Raw genomic sequence first — 16,262 nt, forward strand, 5'->3', positions numbered from 1 at the left:
CCCCATGGAACACAAATACAAAAGGTCATTGAGGAATTTCCAGGACCAACCTCAAAGAAAGAGGTACTTCGATTCTTAGGACTCAGCAGATTCTATCAGAAGTTTGTTCCAAACTTCAGCAGTGTAGTGGCACTGTTAACCGATCTGCTGAAGAAGAACACAAAGCTTTGGTGGACAGAGCCATGCCAGGAGCATTCAATCATTTGAAAGCCATATTAACCACTAAACTGGTTTTAGCTACACCAAAACTTCTTAAACCTTGTAAAGTCACCATCGATGCTAGTGACATAGGAGTTGGAGCTTGAACTATCAGTTGGTTACTTTTCAAAAGAAACTCAACATCCACCAGAGGAAATATTCCACAATTAAAAAAGAACTATTGAGTTTGGTACTGGCCTTACAACATTTTAATGTGTATGTCACGAACAATGTGTCGGAGACAATTGTGTACACAGATCACAATCCTTTTATATTCTTAGAATGCATTAAAGACAAGAATGAGACTATTTCATTGGAGTCTTCTGTTACAAAATTTTAATTTAAAAATCGTACATGTAGTAGGTCATAAGGATGTAATCACAGATACATTATCGTGGATTTAACTGAAAGTTTAGATGAGTTTTGTATTTATCCAGTGTTATGTGCATAGGAAGAAATTGAGGTGAACTTAGATTGAAGTTATTTGTATGTTAGAGTAATTTTTTTTAAGAATAGATAAAAAATGAAGCCTTCTTTTCATTATGATGGTTCATTTTATTCTTGCGGGGGGGGGGGGGGGGGGGGGGAGAGGGATTATGAAAGTGTAGAGGTATACTGTACCTTTAAGAGAGTTGAAGGATTTAGCAAGCACACAGAGTGCTGGAGAATTTACAATTTAACATTTTGTCCAGTACCTGGGTTGCTAGGAGACAAAAACAAATTCAAATTCTGTCACTTTAAATTATGTCCCAAGATACTAAACTCCAATCAAGTTTGAATTTGATAGTTTGGCAATATTAAACAAATGAAATGATCCACTGCTTTGGGGTATAAGACTGGGGAAAATTGAACAGTTGGAGGAGTACTGCCAAGCCACTAATATATGCAGATTGCATGTAGAATAGCTCCCTTAAAGGTACCTTTATTTATCAATGACCTGTGAAACAGAAAACCCTAAGAAGAGGAAATGATGACTGAGGAAGATACAAAGAGAAGATTCGACAGCTGGCTGGTTTTGAAATTTGAATTTTTTGGTATATCTAATTGTTTTGAAAGTTTCAAAAGTTTGCACTGTAGACAATAGGTGCAAGAATAGGCCATTCAGCTGTTCGAGCCAGCACCACCATTCATTATGATCATGGCTGATCATCCACAATCAGTATCCCGTTCCTGCCTTATCTCCATAACCCTTGATTCCACTATCTTTAGGAGCTCTATCCATCTCTTTCTCGAAAGTATCCAGAGACTCTGCCTCCAGTGCCTTTTGGGCAGACCATTCCATATATCCACCACTCGAGGAGAAACTTCTTCATGCACTCTGTTCTAAATGGCCTACCCCTTATTTTTAAAGGGTCCTTTGGTTCTGGACTCACCCATCAACGTAGATATGCTTCATGCCTCCAGAGTGTCCAATCTTTTAATAATCTTATACATTTCAATCAAATCCCTTCTCAACCTTCTAAACTCAAGCATATACAAGCCCAGTCACTCCAATCTTTCAACATATGACAGTTCCACCATTCTGGGAATTGACCTCATGAACCTACGCTGCACACCCTCAATAGCCTGAATGTCCTTCCTCAAATTTGGAGACCAAACCTGCACTCAATACTCCAGGTGCAGTCTCACCAGGGTCCTGTACAGCTGTAGAAGGACCTCTTTGCTCCTATACTCAATCCCTCTCGTTATGAAGGCCAGCATGCCATTACCTTTCTTCACTGCCTGCTGTACCTGCCTGCTTGCTTTCATTGACTAGTGTACAAGAACACCTAGATCTCATTATACTGCCCCTTTACCTAATTTGACTCCATTTAGGTAGTAATCTGCCTTCCTGTTCTTGCCAAAGTGGATAACCGCACATTTATCCGCATTAAACTGCATCTGCCATGCATCTGTCCACTCGCCCAGCCTCTCCAGGTCACCCTGTATTCTCATAATATCCTCCTCACATTTCACCCTGCCACCCAGCTTTGTGTCATCAGCAAATTTGATAATATTTTTAATGACTTCATATAGAACATCAATGTATATTGTAAACAGCTGCAGTCCCAGCATTGAACCTTGTGGTATCCCACTGGTCACTGCTTGCCATTCCAAAAGGGACCAATTTATCACTCCTCTTTGCTCCCTGTCAGCCAGCCAATTTTCAATCCAAGTCAGTATTTTGCCCCCAATACCTTGTGCCCTAATTCTGCTCAATAATCTCCTATGTGGGACTTTATCAAAGTCCAGTTACACTACAACCATTGGCTCTCCCTCGTCCATCTTCATAGTTCCATCCTCAAAAAATTCTAGATTATTCAAGCACGATTTCCCCTTCATAAATTCATGCTGACTCTGATCTATCCTGTTACTGCTCTCCAAATGAGTTGTAATTTCATCCTTTATAATTTACTCCAGCAGTTTTCCCACCACTGACGTCAGGCTAACCTGTCTATAATTCCCGGTTTTCTCTCTTCCCTCCCTTTTTGAAAAGTGGGACAACATTATCCACCCTCCAATCCACAGGAACTGATCCTGAATCTATAGAACATTGGAAAATGATTACCAATGCATCCACGATTTCTAGAGCCACCTCCTTAAGTACCCCTGGGATGTAGACCATCAGGTCCCGGGGACTTATCAGCCTTCAGACATAACAGTCTATAAACACCATTTCCTGCCTAACATAAATTCACTTCAGTTCATCCGCTATCCTAGGGCCTTCAGCCACTATTGCATCTGGGAGATTGGATCTATCTTCACTGGGGAAGACACAAGCAGAGTACCTATTCAACTTCCATTTCCTTGTTCCCCATAATAAATTCACCCGTTTCTGTGTTCAAAGGCCCAATTTTAGTTTTAACCTTTTTTTCCTTTTCACTTACTATCTTCCTTTATATTTTAGATCAGTTTGCCTTTGTACCTCACTTTTTCTCTGTGTATTGCCTTTGTAGTTGTCCTCTGTTGCTGTTTAAACGTTTCCCAGCCCTCCGGCTTCCCGCTCATCTTTGATATGTTACACTACTTCTCTTATCTTTATACAGTCCTTAACTTCCCTAGTCAGCCATGGCCACCCTTGCCTCCCATTAGGATCTTTCTTCCTCTTTGGAATGAACTGATCTTGCACCTTCTGCATTGTATCCAGAAATACCTGCCATTGTTGTCCTATTGCCGTCCTGCGAGGGTATTGAACCATTGAACTTTGGACAGCTCCTCCCTCATAGCTCCACAGTTCCCTTTGTTTAACTGCAATACTGACACTTCCAATTCTCTCTTCTCCCTCTCAAATTGCAGATTAAAGTTTATGGTCACTACCTCCTAATGGCTCCTTTAATGAGGTCCCTGATCAAATCTGGTTCATTGCACAACACCAGATCTAGATTTGCCTTCTTTCTGGTAGGCTCCCCACTTTCGGCATCCAACAGGGTTACCATTGACCAGAAACTGAACAGAACCAGCCATATAAATATGCTGGGTGCACAAGTGGGACAAAGGCATTGATTGGCACCCATTCGATTACCTGCAACATTCAGTCCCATTCCCCACTAATTTAGTCGGAGCAGTGTGTACAATCAATAAGATACACTGCAGCAACTCTCCAAGGCCAACAGCACCTTCCAAACCCATGACCACTACCATCCACAAGTTCAAGGCCAAACCATTGGGAACATCATTTGCAAGTTCTCCTCAAAGCCACACGTGGTGAAAATTGAAATATCATATCATAGAAATACATTACCATTTCTTTAGTGTTGCTGGGTCAAAAGCCTGAAACTCCTTCCTAACAGCATCATGGGTCTACCTACAGCACACAGACCACCTGCAGCTGGATACTAAACTTCCAGATGACCACACCTACACCCAAATGTTTCATCCAGAAGTGTCCCCCGTTCTCCAAGTGGCCTAATAATAATTAAGTCTCACGCATTGTTGATTTTCAGCATCTTCACCATACCCAATCCACCTCAAGGTGAAAGTGAGGACTGCAGATGCTGGAGATTACAGTGAAGAGTGTAGTGCTGGAAAAGCACAGGTCAGGCAACATCCGAGGAGCAGGAGAATCAGCATTTCAGACATAAGCCCTTCATCAGGAATTGATGGGAGGTGAGGTCGTGGTCGAGGGGGCAATAGGAGGAGGTGCCCGCGAGTTGGCATGTGGCTTCAGCAGTGTAGAGGTCGGTGCACCAAACTATCACTGCGCTCCCCTACTCCCTCGTCTGCAGGTTTGATGGGGATGTTGGGGTTGGAGCAGTGGGCATGGGGGGCTGCGCGTTATGTTGGTGAGAAGTTGGAGTGGGGGCACGGAGGGTGGACAAGTTGGGGCAGTCAATGTCCTGGCGGCAGTTGGAAATGTAGAGATTGTGGGCAGGTAACAGACCAGCATGGGGTGGTCAAATTCAATTAATGTGACATTGAACATTTCCTTCTGCTGACTCAGCATCTGGGCTCGCTTTTTCAATCAGGGCTCCCACCCATCCTCTGAGGAAAATTCCTCCCACCTCCAACACACCCCATCCACCTGGACATCTTGCACACACAAACCACACTCAGACACTTCTAAACAGCTTGGGAAATTGTTTAAAGTCCTTTTAATTTTGGTTGCACAGCATTCATTTCTAAAATTCATTACATTTCAAATCAACAAGCTCTTTAAACACAGGATTGAAGGCACATTTTAGTGAAGAGTCAGCACTACAGACAGTAGACATTTAAAAATCAAAGTTAGAGAACCATCGCTTCCACATTTCGATCTCATTTTAAATAAAAAAGGTGTATAAACAGTGCTAATGTTACTTGAGGCATTGAGAATTTGATTGTGCGAGTTCAGCTAAACATGCAAACACCCCCAGAAACACCAGGATCTTTGCTGCTGTTAATTTCATCTTCTCATACGGAGATTACAAAATAGCAAACTCAAATCTCTCCTCCCAAAACATACAGATGGCAAACCATTAAAAAATTTTAATGTCCTAGAAGATAAACAATACAAATAATACATTGAGTTCAGTGTTTTGTGTTAACAAAAATCAGACAGAATAAATTGTGTACCACAAGATTTGAAGAGTGTGTGTGTTTAAGGGCAATTAGGTTGGTGTGGGGAGGGATGGAGCAAAAGAAGAGATTCTGTTCAAAAGAAAGAAATTCGGCTCACCTGCTTTTGCCAATGAAGTCCATTCAGTGCCTGCCAAGTTACTATTAACTCAAAAAGGTTTACCACATCCAATTCTGGTGGTGCATCTACAATTTCTCACATTCTCAGCAGACACCAGCCTGAATGTCGAACCTCACTCTACATTATATCTGGATCCAGTGTTATCTTTTAATTGTTTGTCTGCAGCCCAAACTTTTCACAAAATAAGTGGACATCAACTAAAGATGGAATGAGGGTAACCCAGGCACTTCACATCAATAACAAAAGAACTGTATGTTTGCTGTTGACTAGTCCCTTCCATACTTGAAAAACTATTCATGGAACAAGCAAAAGAACACTGTTCTCACTCATCTATACAAGTTATTACAACCGCTTTTCAATATACGTTAACCACAATCTTAATCTACAAATATACATTTAACCATTCCACGTTAACAATATTGTACATAAAATGTTTTACAAGACAAAATTTAAAATCCAGTTTACCAGGGGAAAATACATAACCTGGACAATGATGGTTCCAAATATAAAATCTAAAATGATCTTCCACACTTTCGCTTCCGTATCGCAATCCATACCACAGCTATATATGTGATTCAGTAACTATCTTAGAAGAACTGTCAAACTGCATTGAAATAAAGTGGAAGTTCAATAAGTAGCAGTCATTCCACCTTCTGAAATAAAAATGAAGTACTTTTGAACAGGAACTACTTGAAAAATAGTTAAAGTGTATAATAGTTTGTCAGTAAATGGTTTCTATTCAAACAGAAAATTCTATTATGTAAAACACATGCATTTTTGAAAAAATTAGTGCAAATTACAAGTTGTTAATACTATTCATCTTGAATTTTGTCTCAAAATGTTAAGTTCAAAAACAAGTGAATTTTACGCAGTTCAGGATGTAATTTCTTCAGCAAACATGATGATGAATACTTGGAAACAACCTGCTGACACAATTTTCAACCAGAAAGCCAGTTTTCCACACAATTGGTACCAGGGGTTCAACTCCATTTAATACAATGGTGCTTCATCTTAGTTTCTGGATGGCACTGGGGAAGGATACAAAACAGTCTAGTTGTCAGACTGCACTGGCAGTACTTCTTCACCAGTAAACCTTATAGACCATGACAGAAACAATAAAATGCGGCAGGTGTCAATAGGCAATGAACAACAAAAAGTTGCTCGTGATCCAGAATGCATCAAAGCCTTGCAATGAGTCAGAGGAATGTGCGGTTCCACAAGACTGAAGGCCAGCAGAGATGCAGCATCTCTGGAGGAGCATTAATTTCTCTTGTTGAAAAAGAGGAGAAAATTCTACCTCATGTACTAGTTATGAGCCTATTCCTGGTACCAGAAGACCCACAAAGCCGTTGTTACCATCCTGCATATACTGGTTCTCTATCCCACGTGATTCCGTAAGGTGGATGAGGCTCCTGACCAGAGAATGGCTCTTTCCTCAGTAATGGGGAGCGCACAGGATCTACCTGTCGGACTTTCTTCTTGCGACGAAAAATTATTATTACAGTAATCAGCAAAATAACTGAAAAAAAACATGAAATTGATGAAAAACAGAAATATACAGGATCGCAGCTAGTAATACATACAAGGTTTATGTAATTTCTATGGAAAGAAATTCAACACTGTTGTTTCAATAGTGTTTCTTGTAAGTAAATACAACTTAACAATTTATAGTTCACTCTTTTTAAGATTGATTTTTTTCGCAAAATAGAAATGTTACTGCACAATCTCTTTGAGGTATTTAGGAAATATCTGGCGCGGAGCAAATCAGGTATAAAAATCAATGATTCCAACTCTTCTGCCATTCGGACTTAAATACCTCACATTGCTGACCCCAGCAAACGTGAAGCCAAGGTCAACCTTCACTATCTCACTCGAACAAGGGTCATTGATAATTCTAAAAAAAACTCATCCAATTCTCATAAACTCGACACTCTTAAACACAGGGGTCCAAAATCCAACTGTAAATTCATTACAGTACTTCCATTCCTCACTTATATGGCATAGGCCAGTACTGGATGAAATCGACAAACTTTCTAGTCTGTTTAGCTAGATAATTCGAAATCTATACTGAATTTACACACAGCCACGGAGCCTAGTGAAAAATGGCAGGTGTTTCTCCACAGGGATCTGTCCCCAAGGCCTCAAATTTTCACCAGAAATCAATGACTTGCTGGAAGACGAAATTTATAATCGCCAAGTTTGCTGTTGACAAGTTGCGTGAAACAGGAAGATACAAAAGGGACATCAGACAAAATTAAGTGAGTGAGCAAAACGGTGGTGTTTGGAATTCGATATGGAGAAATGTGTGACTTAGAAATAGTAAGGACTGCAGATGCTGGAAGTCCGAGTCGATACAATGTGGAGCTAGAACAGCACAGCAATATTGGAGGAGCAGGAAAATCAACATTTCTGGTCAGGACCTTTCATCAGGACAGAGATCAAATAAATGGGTAGGGGTGGGAAGGTAGGTGGGAAGACAATAGATAGATGTAGGTGAGGGTTGATGGTGATCGATCAGAACAGAGTGTGGAGCTGATAGGTGGACAGAAAGGACAATTCAAGGGGGCGGTGCCGAGTTGGAGGGTCTGGATCTGGGATGAGGTGGAAGAAGGGGAGATGAGGAAACTGGTGAAAATTGATGCCGATACCGTGTAGTTGGACAGACCCAAGGCAGAAGATGAGACATTCATTCCTCCAGTCATTGGATTTGACATTGGAGGTGGTCCAGGACTTCATACCCTTGACGGAGTGGGTGGGGGGACTGAAGTGGTTGACCACTGGGAGGTGGGGTTGTTTGGTGCACGTGTCCCAGAGATGTTCTCTGAAACGTTCCACAAGTTGGCATCCTGTCTCCCCAACGTAGAGGGGACCACAGAAAGCAACAGATATAGTAGATGAGGTTCTGAGTTTATTGGCATACTCTGTTACAGTATTTGAGCTCAAATTGAGTGCAAAAGTTTCAATCCTTACTCAATCTCTGCAGAAACATGATTAGCAAGAAGAAAGATAATCTGTTTACTGCTTCTCAATTAACAAAATCAGAAAAGTTGAAATTCACACCATAAAGACCATACAACCTAATTCTCAAATTCAACACCCTTAAAAGTACAGAAAATCCAACCGTAAATTCATTACTTCCATTACAAAGGCCAACACTGGTTGAAATCAGAGAACTTTCTAATCTGTTTAACCAGATAATTTGTGGTTGAGTAAATGTATTATAGATTTGGAACTGAGTATACGGAGTTTGTACTCAGCACAGAGGGGCAGCACAGCAGCTCAGTGGTTAACCCTGCTGCCTCTCAGTGCCAAGGACCCAGTTTCAATTCCAGCCTCAGGCGACTGTCCGTGTGGAGTCTGCAAATTCTCCCAGTGTTTGGATTTTCTGCAGGGGCTCTGGTTTCCTCCCACAGTCCATAGGTTAAGTAGATTGCCCATGCTAAAGTGCCCACTGTATCCAGGGATGTGCAGGTTACGTGGATTAGACATGGGATATGCAGGGTGACAGGGATAGAGTAGGTCAGTGGATGTTCTTCTAGGTGGTCGGTGGGGACTCGATGGGCCAAATAGCCTGCTTCCACACTGTGGGGATTCTATGATTCTACAAACTATAAGATATGGGGGCAGAATTAGGCTATTCAGCCCACCATTCAATCATGGCTAATATGTTTTTCAAACCCATTCTCCTGCCTTCTCCCTATACCCTTTGATTCCCTTAACAATCAACAAATCTATCTCTACCTAAACCACTCTCTGGCTGAAGAAATTTACCTTCACCTCCGTTCAAAGGGTTGTCTCTTTGCCGAGTCTGTGCCCTTGAGTCCTCCTACTAGTGGAAACATCATCTCCATATCTACTCTCTAGGCAGCTCAGTATTCAGTAAATTTCTATCAAATTCCCCCTCATCCTTTTAAACTCCATATACTACAAGCCCAGAGACCTCAAACTGCTCCTTATGTGACAAGCCCTTTATCCACAGGATAATTCTTGGATAAACATCCTCTAGACCTCTTCCAGAGGCAGCGTATCTTTCCTCAGATGCACAGCGCAAATTACTCTCAATATTCCAAATGCAGTCTGACCAGAACATTGTATAGCCTCATTAGTATATCTCTGCTCTTGCATTCTAGTCCTTTTGAAATGAATACTAACATTGCATTTACCTTCCTAACTGCCAAATGAACCTGTATGTTAACCTGAAAAGAATCCAGAACCATGACACCTCAGTCCCTTTGTGCTTCAGATTTCCAAAGCCTTTTCCAGTTTAGAAAATAGTCTATTCTTCCTACCAAAGTGCAACACAAGCTTTCCCACATTGTATTCCAACTGCCATTTCTTTGCCCACTTTCCCAGACTGTGCAAGTCCTCCTGCTTCCTCAACACTAACTCTTTCTCCACCTATCTTTGTGTCATCAGCAAATATTGCGACAATGCCCTCAGTTCTTTCACCCAGATCGTTTATATATAGCGTCAGTATTTGTGGTCCCAACAATGACCCCTGTGGAACTCCACTAGTCACCGGCTGTCATCCTGAAAAAAAAATGCCGGTCAGCTAATCCTCTTCCCATGCCAGTACCTTGCCCCTAACACAATGGGCTGTTACCTTATTTAGCAGCCTCCTGTGCAGTACCTCAAAGGCAATCTGGAAATCAAAATAGATCACTTCCACTGGTTCTCCTTTATCTAACTTTCTCATTATCTCCTCAAAGAATTCTAACAGATTGGTCAGGCATGAGGTCCCCTGACGAAGCCATGCTGACTCAACCCTATTTTACTATGCTCTTCCGAGTACTCTCATCCTTAATAATGGCCTCTAAAATGTTAACAGCAACCAAGGTCAGCCTAACCAGCTTATGATTTCCTGTTTTCTACCTTCCTCCCTTCTTAAACAGGAATGTTCATTCTCAACTCCTCTGGGACCCTCTCAGACTCCAGTGATTCCTGAAAGATTGCCACCAATGCCTCTACAATCTCAGAACAGAATCATAGAATCCCTATAGTGAAAGAAGCCACCATGTCTAAGTGACACTCCAAACAGCATCCCACCCAGATTCCACCCACCCCCCCCCACCCTATCCCCGTATCCCTGCGTTTACCATGGCTAATCCAATAGCCTGCACATCCCTGGACACAAAAGGCAATTTAGCATGGCTAATCCACGAAACTGCATGTTTGGAATGTGGGAGGAAACTAGAGCACCCAAAGGAAACCCATGCAGACACAGGGAGAATGTGCAAACTCCACACAGGCAGTCACCCAAGGGTGGAATCAAAGCCAGGTCCCTAATGATGTGAGGCAGCAGTGCAACCATGTTATCTCCTCAGCTTCTCCCTCAGAGCATACCCCATCCATTGCAGCTGATTTAACCACCTTCAGACCTTTTAACTTTCCCAGCATCTTCTCCTTTGCTTTTGTGCTGTCGCTGCCTTCCCTCATTAGCCACGGTTGCTTCGCCCTCCCCCTAGTATGCTTCTTCTTCCTTAGGATCAATCTCTGTGGTGCCTTCCGAATTACCCCCAGAAGCACCTGCTGTTGTTGCTTCACCATCTTCCTTTTTCTTCCAATCAACACGTTCCTCATGTCTGTTACCTTTACTCAAATTGTAATATAGTTACATCAGATTCAAGCTCAAATTGCAGGGTAAATTCCATCACAACGTGGTTCCTTCACCTAAAGGTGCCTAATCAAGCCTGCCCCATTACACATCACCAAATCCAGAATTGCCTGTCGCCTAACGATCCCTACCACCAAACTGCCCCAAAAACCATCATCTTATAGATATTGTAATAATTCCTTTTGAGATCTACAACAAACCTGATTTTCCCAGTCCACCTGCTTATTGAAGTCCCCCTTGATTATTGTAATAGCGCCTTCCCTATCTTGTGTCCCATACCCTGATGACTGCGAGGGACCTGTACATAACTCCCAGTCAAGGTTTCTTTTCTTTGCTAGTTCCTTAATTCTATCCACACAGAAGTTTACACCAGAGAGACCTGTATCATTGAACAGTGTTCAGAGAGCAGCAAAGAGCACTGCCGTTTCACCACTAACTGCAAAGTCCAGGCCATACACATCTCAGAAACATAAACACAGATTCAGGGATTTAATACTTTCTCACCCAGTCAAAACACCAAATGCCCTTCTCAACATATTTTGATCCATGTGTTACGTACCACAGAGTACAAACCCGACCAGGTTAGAGGGGATATCCCAATACAATTACATTTGGGAAAACTCTAAGCACCCTGCACTGCTAGATTACGGAGCATTGATACAACACTGCTATTGGATTAAACACTGTCCAGCTCTCCAATTATCAGATTCCACCTATTTAAAAAGTTAAGAATCTTATTGGGGGTCGCCTTGGTAGAATTCCAATCATTATTTCCATCACTCACCATAAGCATTACAAACATATTTGGAACACGCAATGATGTGCATTGAATAATGAGATTTTTCCTTCATCTATTTCAAAGACAGGATGTTGGACAACTTTTGAGATATTGAGCAGTTAGAGTTGGACACCAAGTCTTATGTGTGTTAGTTAGCTGTACCTGAACCACTTTCAGGAATGGAAAAGAAATACTTGATGCTGTCTACTCACTTAACGAAAGGAACACAAGCAGGAAGATGGTCAACGGTGTCAGCACACAGTGATCTCCCGATTTCCGGAAAAATGTTTCCATGCAGTACTGAGGCGCAGTACTTCCAGGTGGGCAAAATGCATCATCTGGACACTGGATTGGAGCAACATCTGGACTCTGGGAAAACAGAAGTCATGTAATTTGTACATCCTAACGGCCACATTTCAGCTTAGAATCAACTTCAATGCTCAATCACTAGAAACCCAGTAAAACCATGAAACAAATGACACTAAAAAAAGGTAAAGACAAAACATTGCAAATTCTGGTAGTTCTTCACCTAAAATGTACCTCACCACACTTCAGAAATATTAACTAAGCTGCTGTGTATTTACACTGGTCAAATTACGAAGACTCTTTAATATTGGAGCCTTTATGAAAATACTAACAGCGCTCAGATTCTTCACATCCAGTTTTTCCATGTAACAAACTATAAAGCAATCATTGTTCCTACCATTGACAGCAAGTTGACTCCTGTAAATCATGTAGGAACTACTGTGGTTTAACAGATTGCTAAGATTAACATGTGAAAAGCAAACCACAAGCAACATACAACTAAACAATATAATCAAAACCCAGGAGAGGACATCCCAGCCTTGGTGAGTCAAAGTGCCAGATAACATTTACCATTAACCATGAGATTGAGATTTCTAAAAGTAGCAGTTATCCCACCTGGACCAACACAAGCAAATCACAGAGGTCAGGTGTTTACAAAGAAACTTTGATTATCTGAATGACACGGGCAAGGAGTATTTTGTTCGGATAATCGAAATGTTCAGATAACAGTTAGCCAAGCATCAGGTCCTTGTGATCTTGTTTGGATAATTCAAAATTTGGATAATCAAATGCTGGATAATAAAGGTTCCTCTGTATACAGAATGAGCTGCCAGAGGAAGTGGTTGAGGTGGATACAATTACAACATTTAAAAAAGATACTCGGACAGGTATGTGATGGGCGGCACGGTGACACAGTGGTTAGCAGCGCCAGAGACCCGGGTTCAATTCTCGCTCAGGCGACTGTGTGGAGTTTGCACATTCTCCCTGTGTCTGCGTGGGTTTCCTCCAGGTACTCCGGTTTCCTCCCACAGTCCAAAGGTGTGCAGATCAGGTGAATTGGCCATGCTAAATTGCCCTAGTGAGAGAGAAGGGGTAAATGTAGGGGTATGAGTGGGTTGCGCTTCAGCGGGTCGGTGTGGACTTGTTGGGCCGAAGGGCCTGTTTCCACACTAAGTAATCTAATCTGAAAGATTTAGAGAATATGGGCCAAACGTAGGGAAACGGGATTAGTTCAGTTTAGGAAACTTGGTCAGCATGGACGAGTTTGTGCTGTCTGATTCATAGCTGACTCTACACAATTCTGAAAACAGAATCAACTGTAAATTTTGGAAGGTTTACTTTTAAGGGTAGGAGGCAGGTGTTCGTGAAATTATTTCCCTCCTCGTGCATGCCGATGGTGTTGTCATTGTCGGTATTCACTCACTGATGTGTACGATTACACACGCAGGAAAGTTAAAATCACACAACACCAGGTTATAGTCCAACAGGTTTAATTGGAAGCACACTAGCTTTCGGAGCGATGCTCCTTCATCAGGTGATTGTCGCTCCGAAAGCTAGTGTGCTTCCAATTAAACCTGTTGGACTATAGCTTGGTGTTGTGTGATTTTTAAACTTTGTACACCCCAGTCCAACACCGACATCTCCAAATCATGACACCCAGGAAATTCTGGGTCACTGGGCATAGGCTCTGAGAGTCCTTGTGTTGCTGATGATCCCGATCCCAGAGCCACATCTCTAACCACACATTTGGCAGGTATATCCAGGAGGTGGAGGTGGTCCTTAGCTTTATCATCATTGCCATACCCTTCTCCACTGCTAAATTTCATACATACTCTTGATGGGTGTTCTTGAAGAATTGTGCATCTTCCACCAAGTCAGCTTCTTCTAAACAAGAATCTCTCAAGTACTGACATCTATACTACATTTCCAGAGGGAAGCCTTCAGGGATCCTCTGTAATACTTCAGTTGTCCTCCTTTTAAATTTGCTTGTGGGACATAGGCATGGCTGGCTGACCAGCGTTTATTGCCCATCCTTAATTGCCCTTGAGAAGCTGGTGATGAGCTGCCTTCTTGAACCACTGCAGTCCATGTGCTATAGGTAGACCCACAATGGCATTAAGGAGGGAATTCCAGGATTTTGATTCAGCGACAGTGAAGGAACAACGATATATTTCCAAGTCAGGGTGGTGAGTGGCTCGGAAAGGAACTTGAAGGTGGTGACGTTCCCATGTATCTGCTGCCATTATCCTTCTAGATGAAAATGATTGTGGGTTTGGAAGGTGATCCCAGAGGATCTTTGATGAATTTCCAAAGTGCGTCTTGCCGACGGTACACACTGCTTACTACTAGGTGTCAATGCTTGCGGATGTGGTGCCCACCAAGTGGGGAGCTGCATAGTCCTGGATGGAGGTTTTGGAGTGCTTCCTTGAGTTGGGTGAAGATCATTTGGTTTGGCAATTGGAACTCAGGCATGTGGCTGGCACCGAAGAGTTTGCTTTGGATGATCATGGCCTTGATGCTAGTGCAATTGGCTGCTTCAGGCAATGTTGTAACAAACACACATAGTACTGTTCCAAACTAGGAATACTCACGGGGCAATAATGCTGCTCAGGACACAGGTCACAACTCTCCTGTCCAACCATTGTCTGGTAGTACCCAGTCTTACACATCTTGCAAAGTAAATCTTCTGGCTGCTTGTACATTCCTGCAAAAACAAAAAAGAGCCAATGAATCCATCAATTACCTCTTACTTGCATAGATGCCAAATTCCTATATAAACCCACCTGCTCAATACCTATGCTGTTCAATTTGTAAATACACTACATGGCACAGTACACAAATATAGCCCAGTACAATCATCAGATAGATTTCTGCTGTGTGAAGAGTTAGCTGATGCCAACCAGGTTATTAGTACTGCCAGAGATGACATGGGAGGTGTTAAGTGGTCATAAATATCCTTCATACTTCCTGTTGCCAGCTTGGAAGGGGAAAAAATTGGAGCCCACAGTCTGCTTCAGGAACCTCCCCCCTCCATCCCTGTAAAGCAGTAGACTCAGCTCAGGTAAAAGTTGGTCACATGTCCACCAATATTGCAGCTCCAGAGAACACTGCCCTTAATTGAGCCAATTGAGTTAGTCCTTCAATTGAAACCATTAGATCAATGATTAGATCAATAGCCTCAATCTCAAGACACCGTTGCAGGAGCTCCTCAGGTTAGACCATTTTAAACAAACCATTCTGACATGTTGTGACACAACTGAGGCAGGTGGGACTTCCTCAGGGTAGCATCCTAGGCCCAAACATCTGCAGATGCTTCAGTGACCTTCCTTCCATCACAAAGTCAGGGGTACAGAGGGTCACTGACAATTACAATGTTCAGCACCATTTGCAATTCCTCAGATGCTGAAACATTCCTCGTTTCAGCAAGACCTGGTTAACATTCAGGATTGGGTGATATATGACAAGTAACATTTTAACCACACAAGTACTAGACAATAACTATCTCTAACAAAAGACAATCCTAACCATGGCACCTTGATGTTCAATAGTATTACCAACACTGTATCCCCCACTATCAACATCCTGAAGCTATCATAGGTCTGAAACACATCTGGACTCGAAAGTTAAGTAGAATAGCTACAAAAGTAAATGAGACTAGGAACCCTGGAGTAATCCACCTGCCTCGCCAAACTCTCAACATCTCCACATGCAAGTCAGGAATGTCCTGGATTACTCCATTTGCCTGGATGATAAATGCAATAAACGCTGCCCTAAGAAGAAAAACAGAACATTTTGTTTTAGCAGGGATACAGTTTTGCATCAACAGCATTTTATATACTGCCACCTTGTTTTGCTGCTGTACAAAGACATGAGCAGACTAGATTTCACAGCTCCTGGACCCTGTTGTATGGAACATTGTGGTAGTTGCATCTGTCTACGTTTGGAAGAACAGAAATAAATTGTATATGAGCACGACCCAGAGCCAAATGCAACAGGAATTGCATTAGTTCAGGGAGAAGGCTCACCGTCAGCTTCTCAGAGAAACTAAATGAGACCCGTTAACACAACCTCAGCACAGTAACCCACACGAATGAAATTAAACAAAACCAGAAGAATAGGCCTAATGACAGGATTCCTGGATGATATTAAAAGCTCTTAACCAGAGTTATTTGCATCATTGGAAAAAAAAACTCTATTGTTCAAACCTAAAG

The 16,262-nt window shown here is 42.2% G+C and overlaps 1 protein-coding gene across 3 annotated transcripts in view; it reads right to left on the minus strand.

Moving 5' to 3' along the window:
• Nucleotides 1-4,772: 4,772 nt before the first annotated feature.
• si:dkey-21a6.5 (sushi, von Willebrand factor type A, EGF and pentraxin domain-containing protein 1) overlaps nt 4,773-16,262 on the minus strand; it is a 47,159-nt gene continuing 35,669 nt past the window's right edge. For all 3 annotated transcript variants that reach the window (XM_060828791.1, XM_060828771.1, XM_060828781.1), the window contains 3 exons: nt 14,643-14,755; nt 11,958-12,114; nt 4,773-6,872 (listed from right to left, as the gene is read on the minus strand). In XM_060828791.1, coding sequence (XP_060684774.1) covers nt 6,706-6,872; nt 11,958-12,114; nt 14,643-14,755 — 437 coding nt within the window. In that variant the 3' untranslated portion in view covers nt 4,773-6,705. The remainder of the gene's footprint in view (nt 6,873-11,957; nt 12,115-14,642; nt 14,756-16,262) is intronic.

This window comes from Hemiscyllium ocellatum, chromosome 1 (assembly GCF_020745735.1).
Source record: "Hemiscyllium ocellatum isolate sHemOce1 chromosome 1, sHemOce1.pat.X.cur, whole genome shotgun sequence".
Classification (NCBI taxonomy): domain Eukaryota; kingdom Metazoa; phylum Chordata; class Chondrichthyes; order Orectolobiformes; family Hemiscylliidae; genus Hemiscyllium; species Hemiscyllium ocellatum.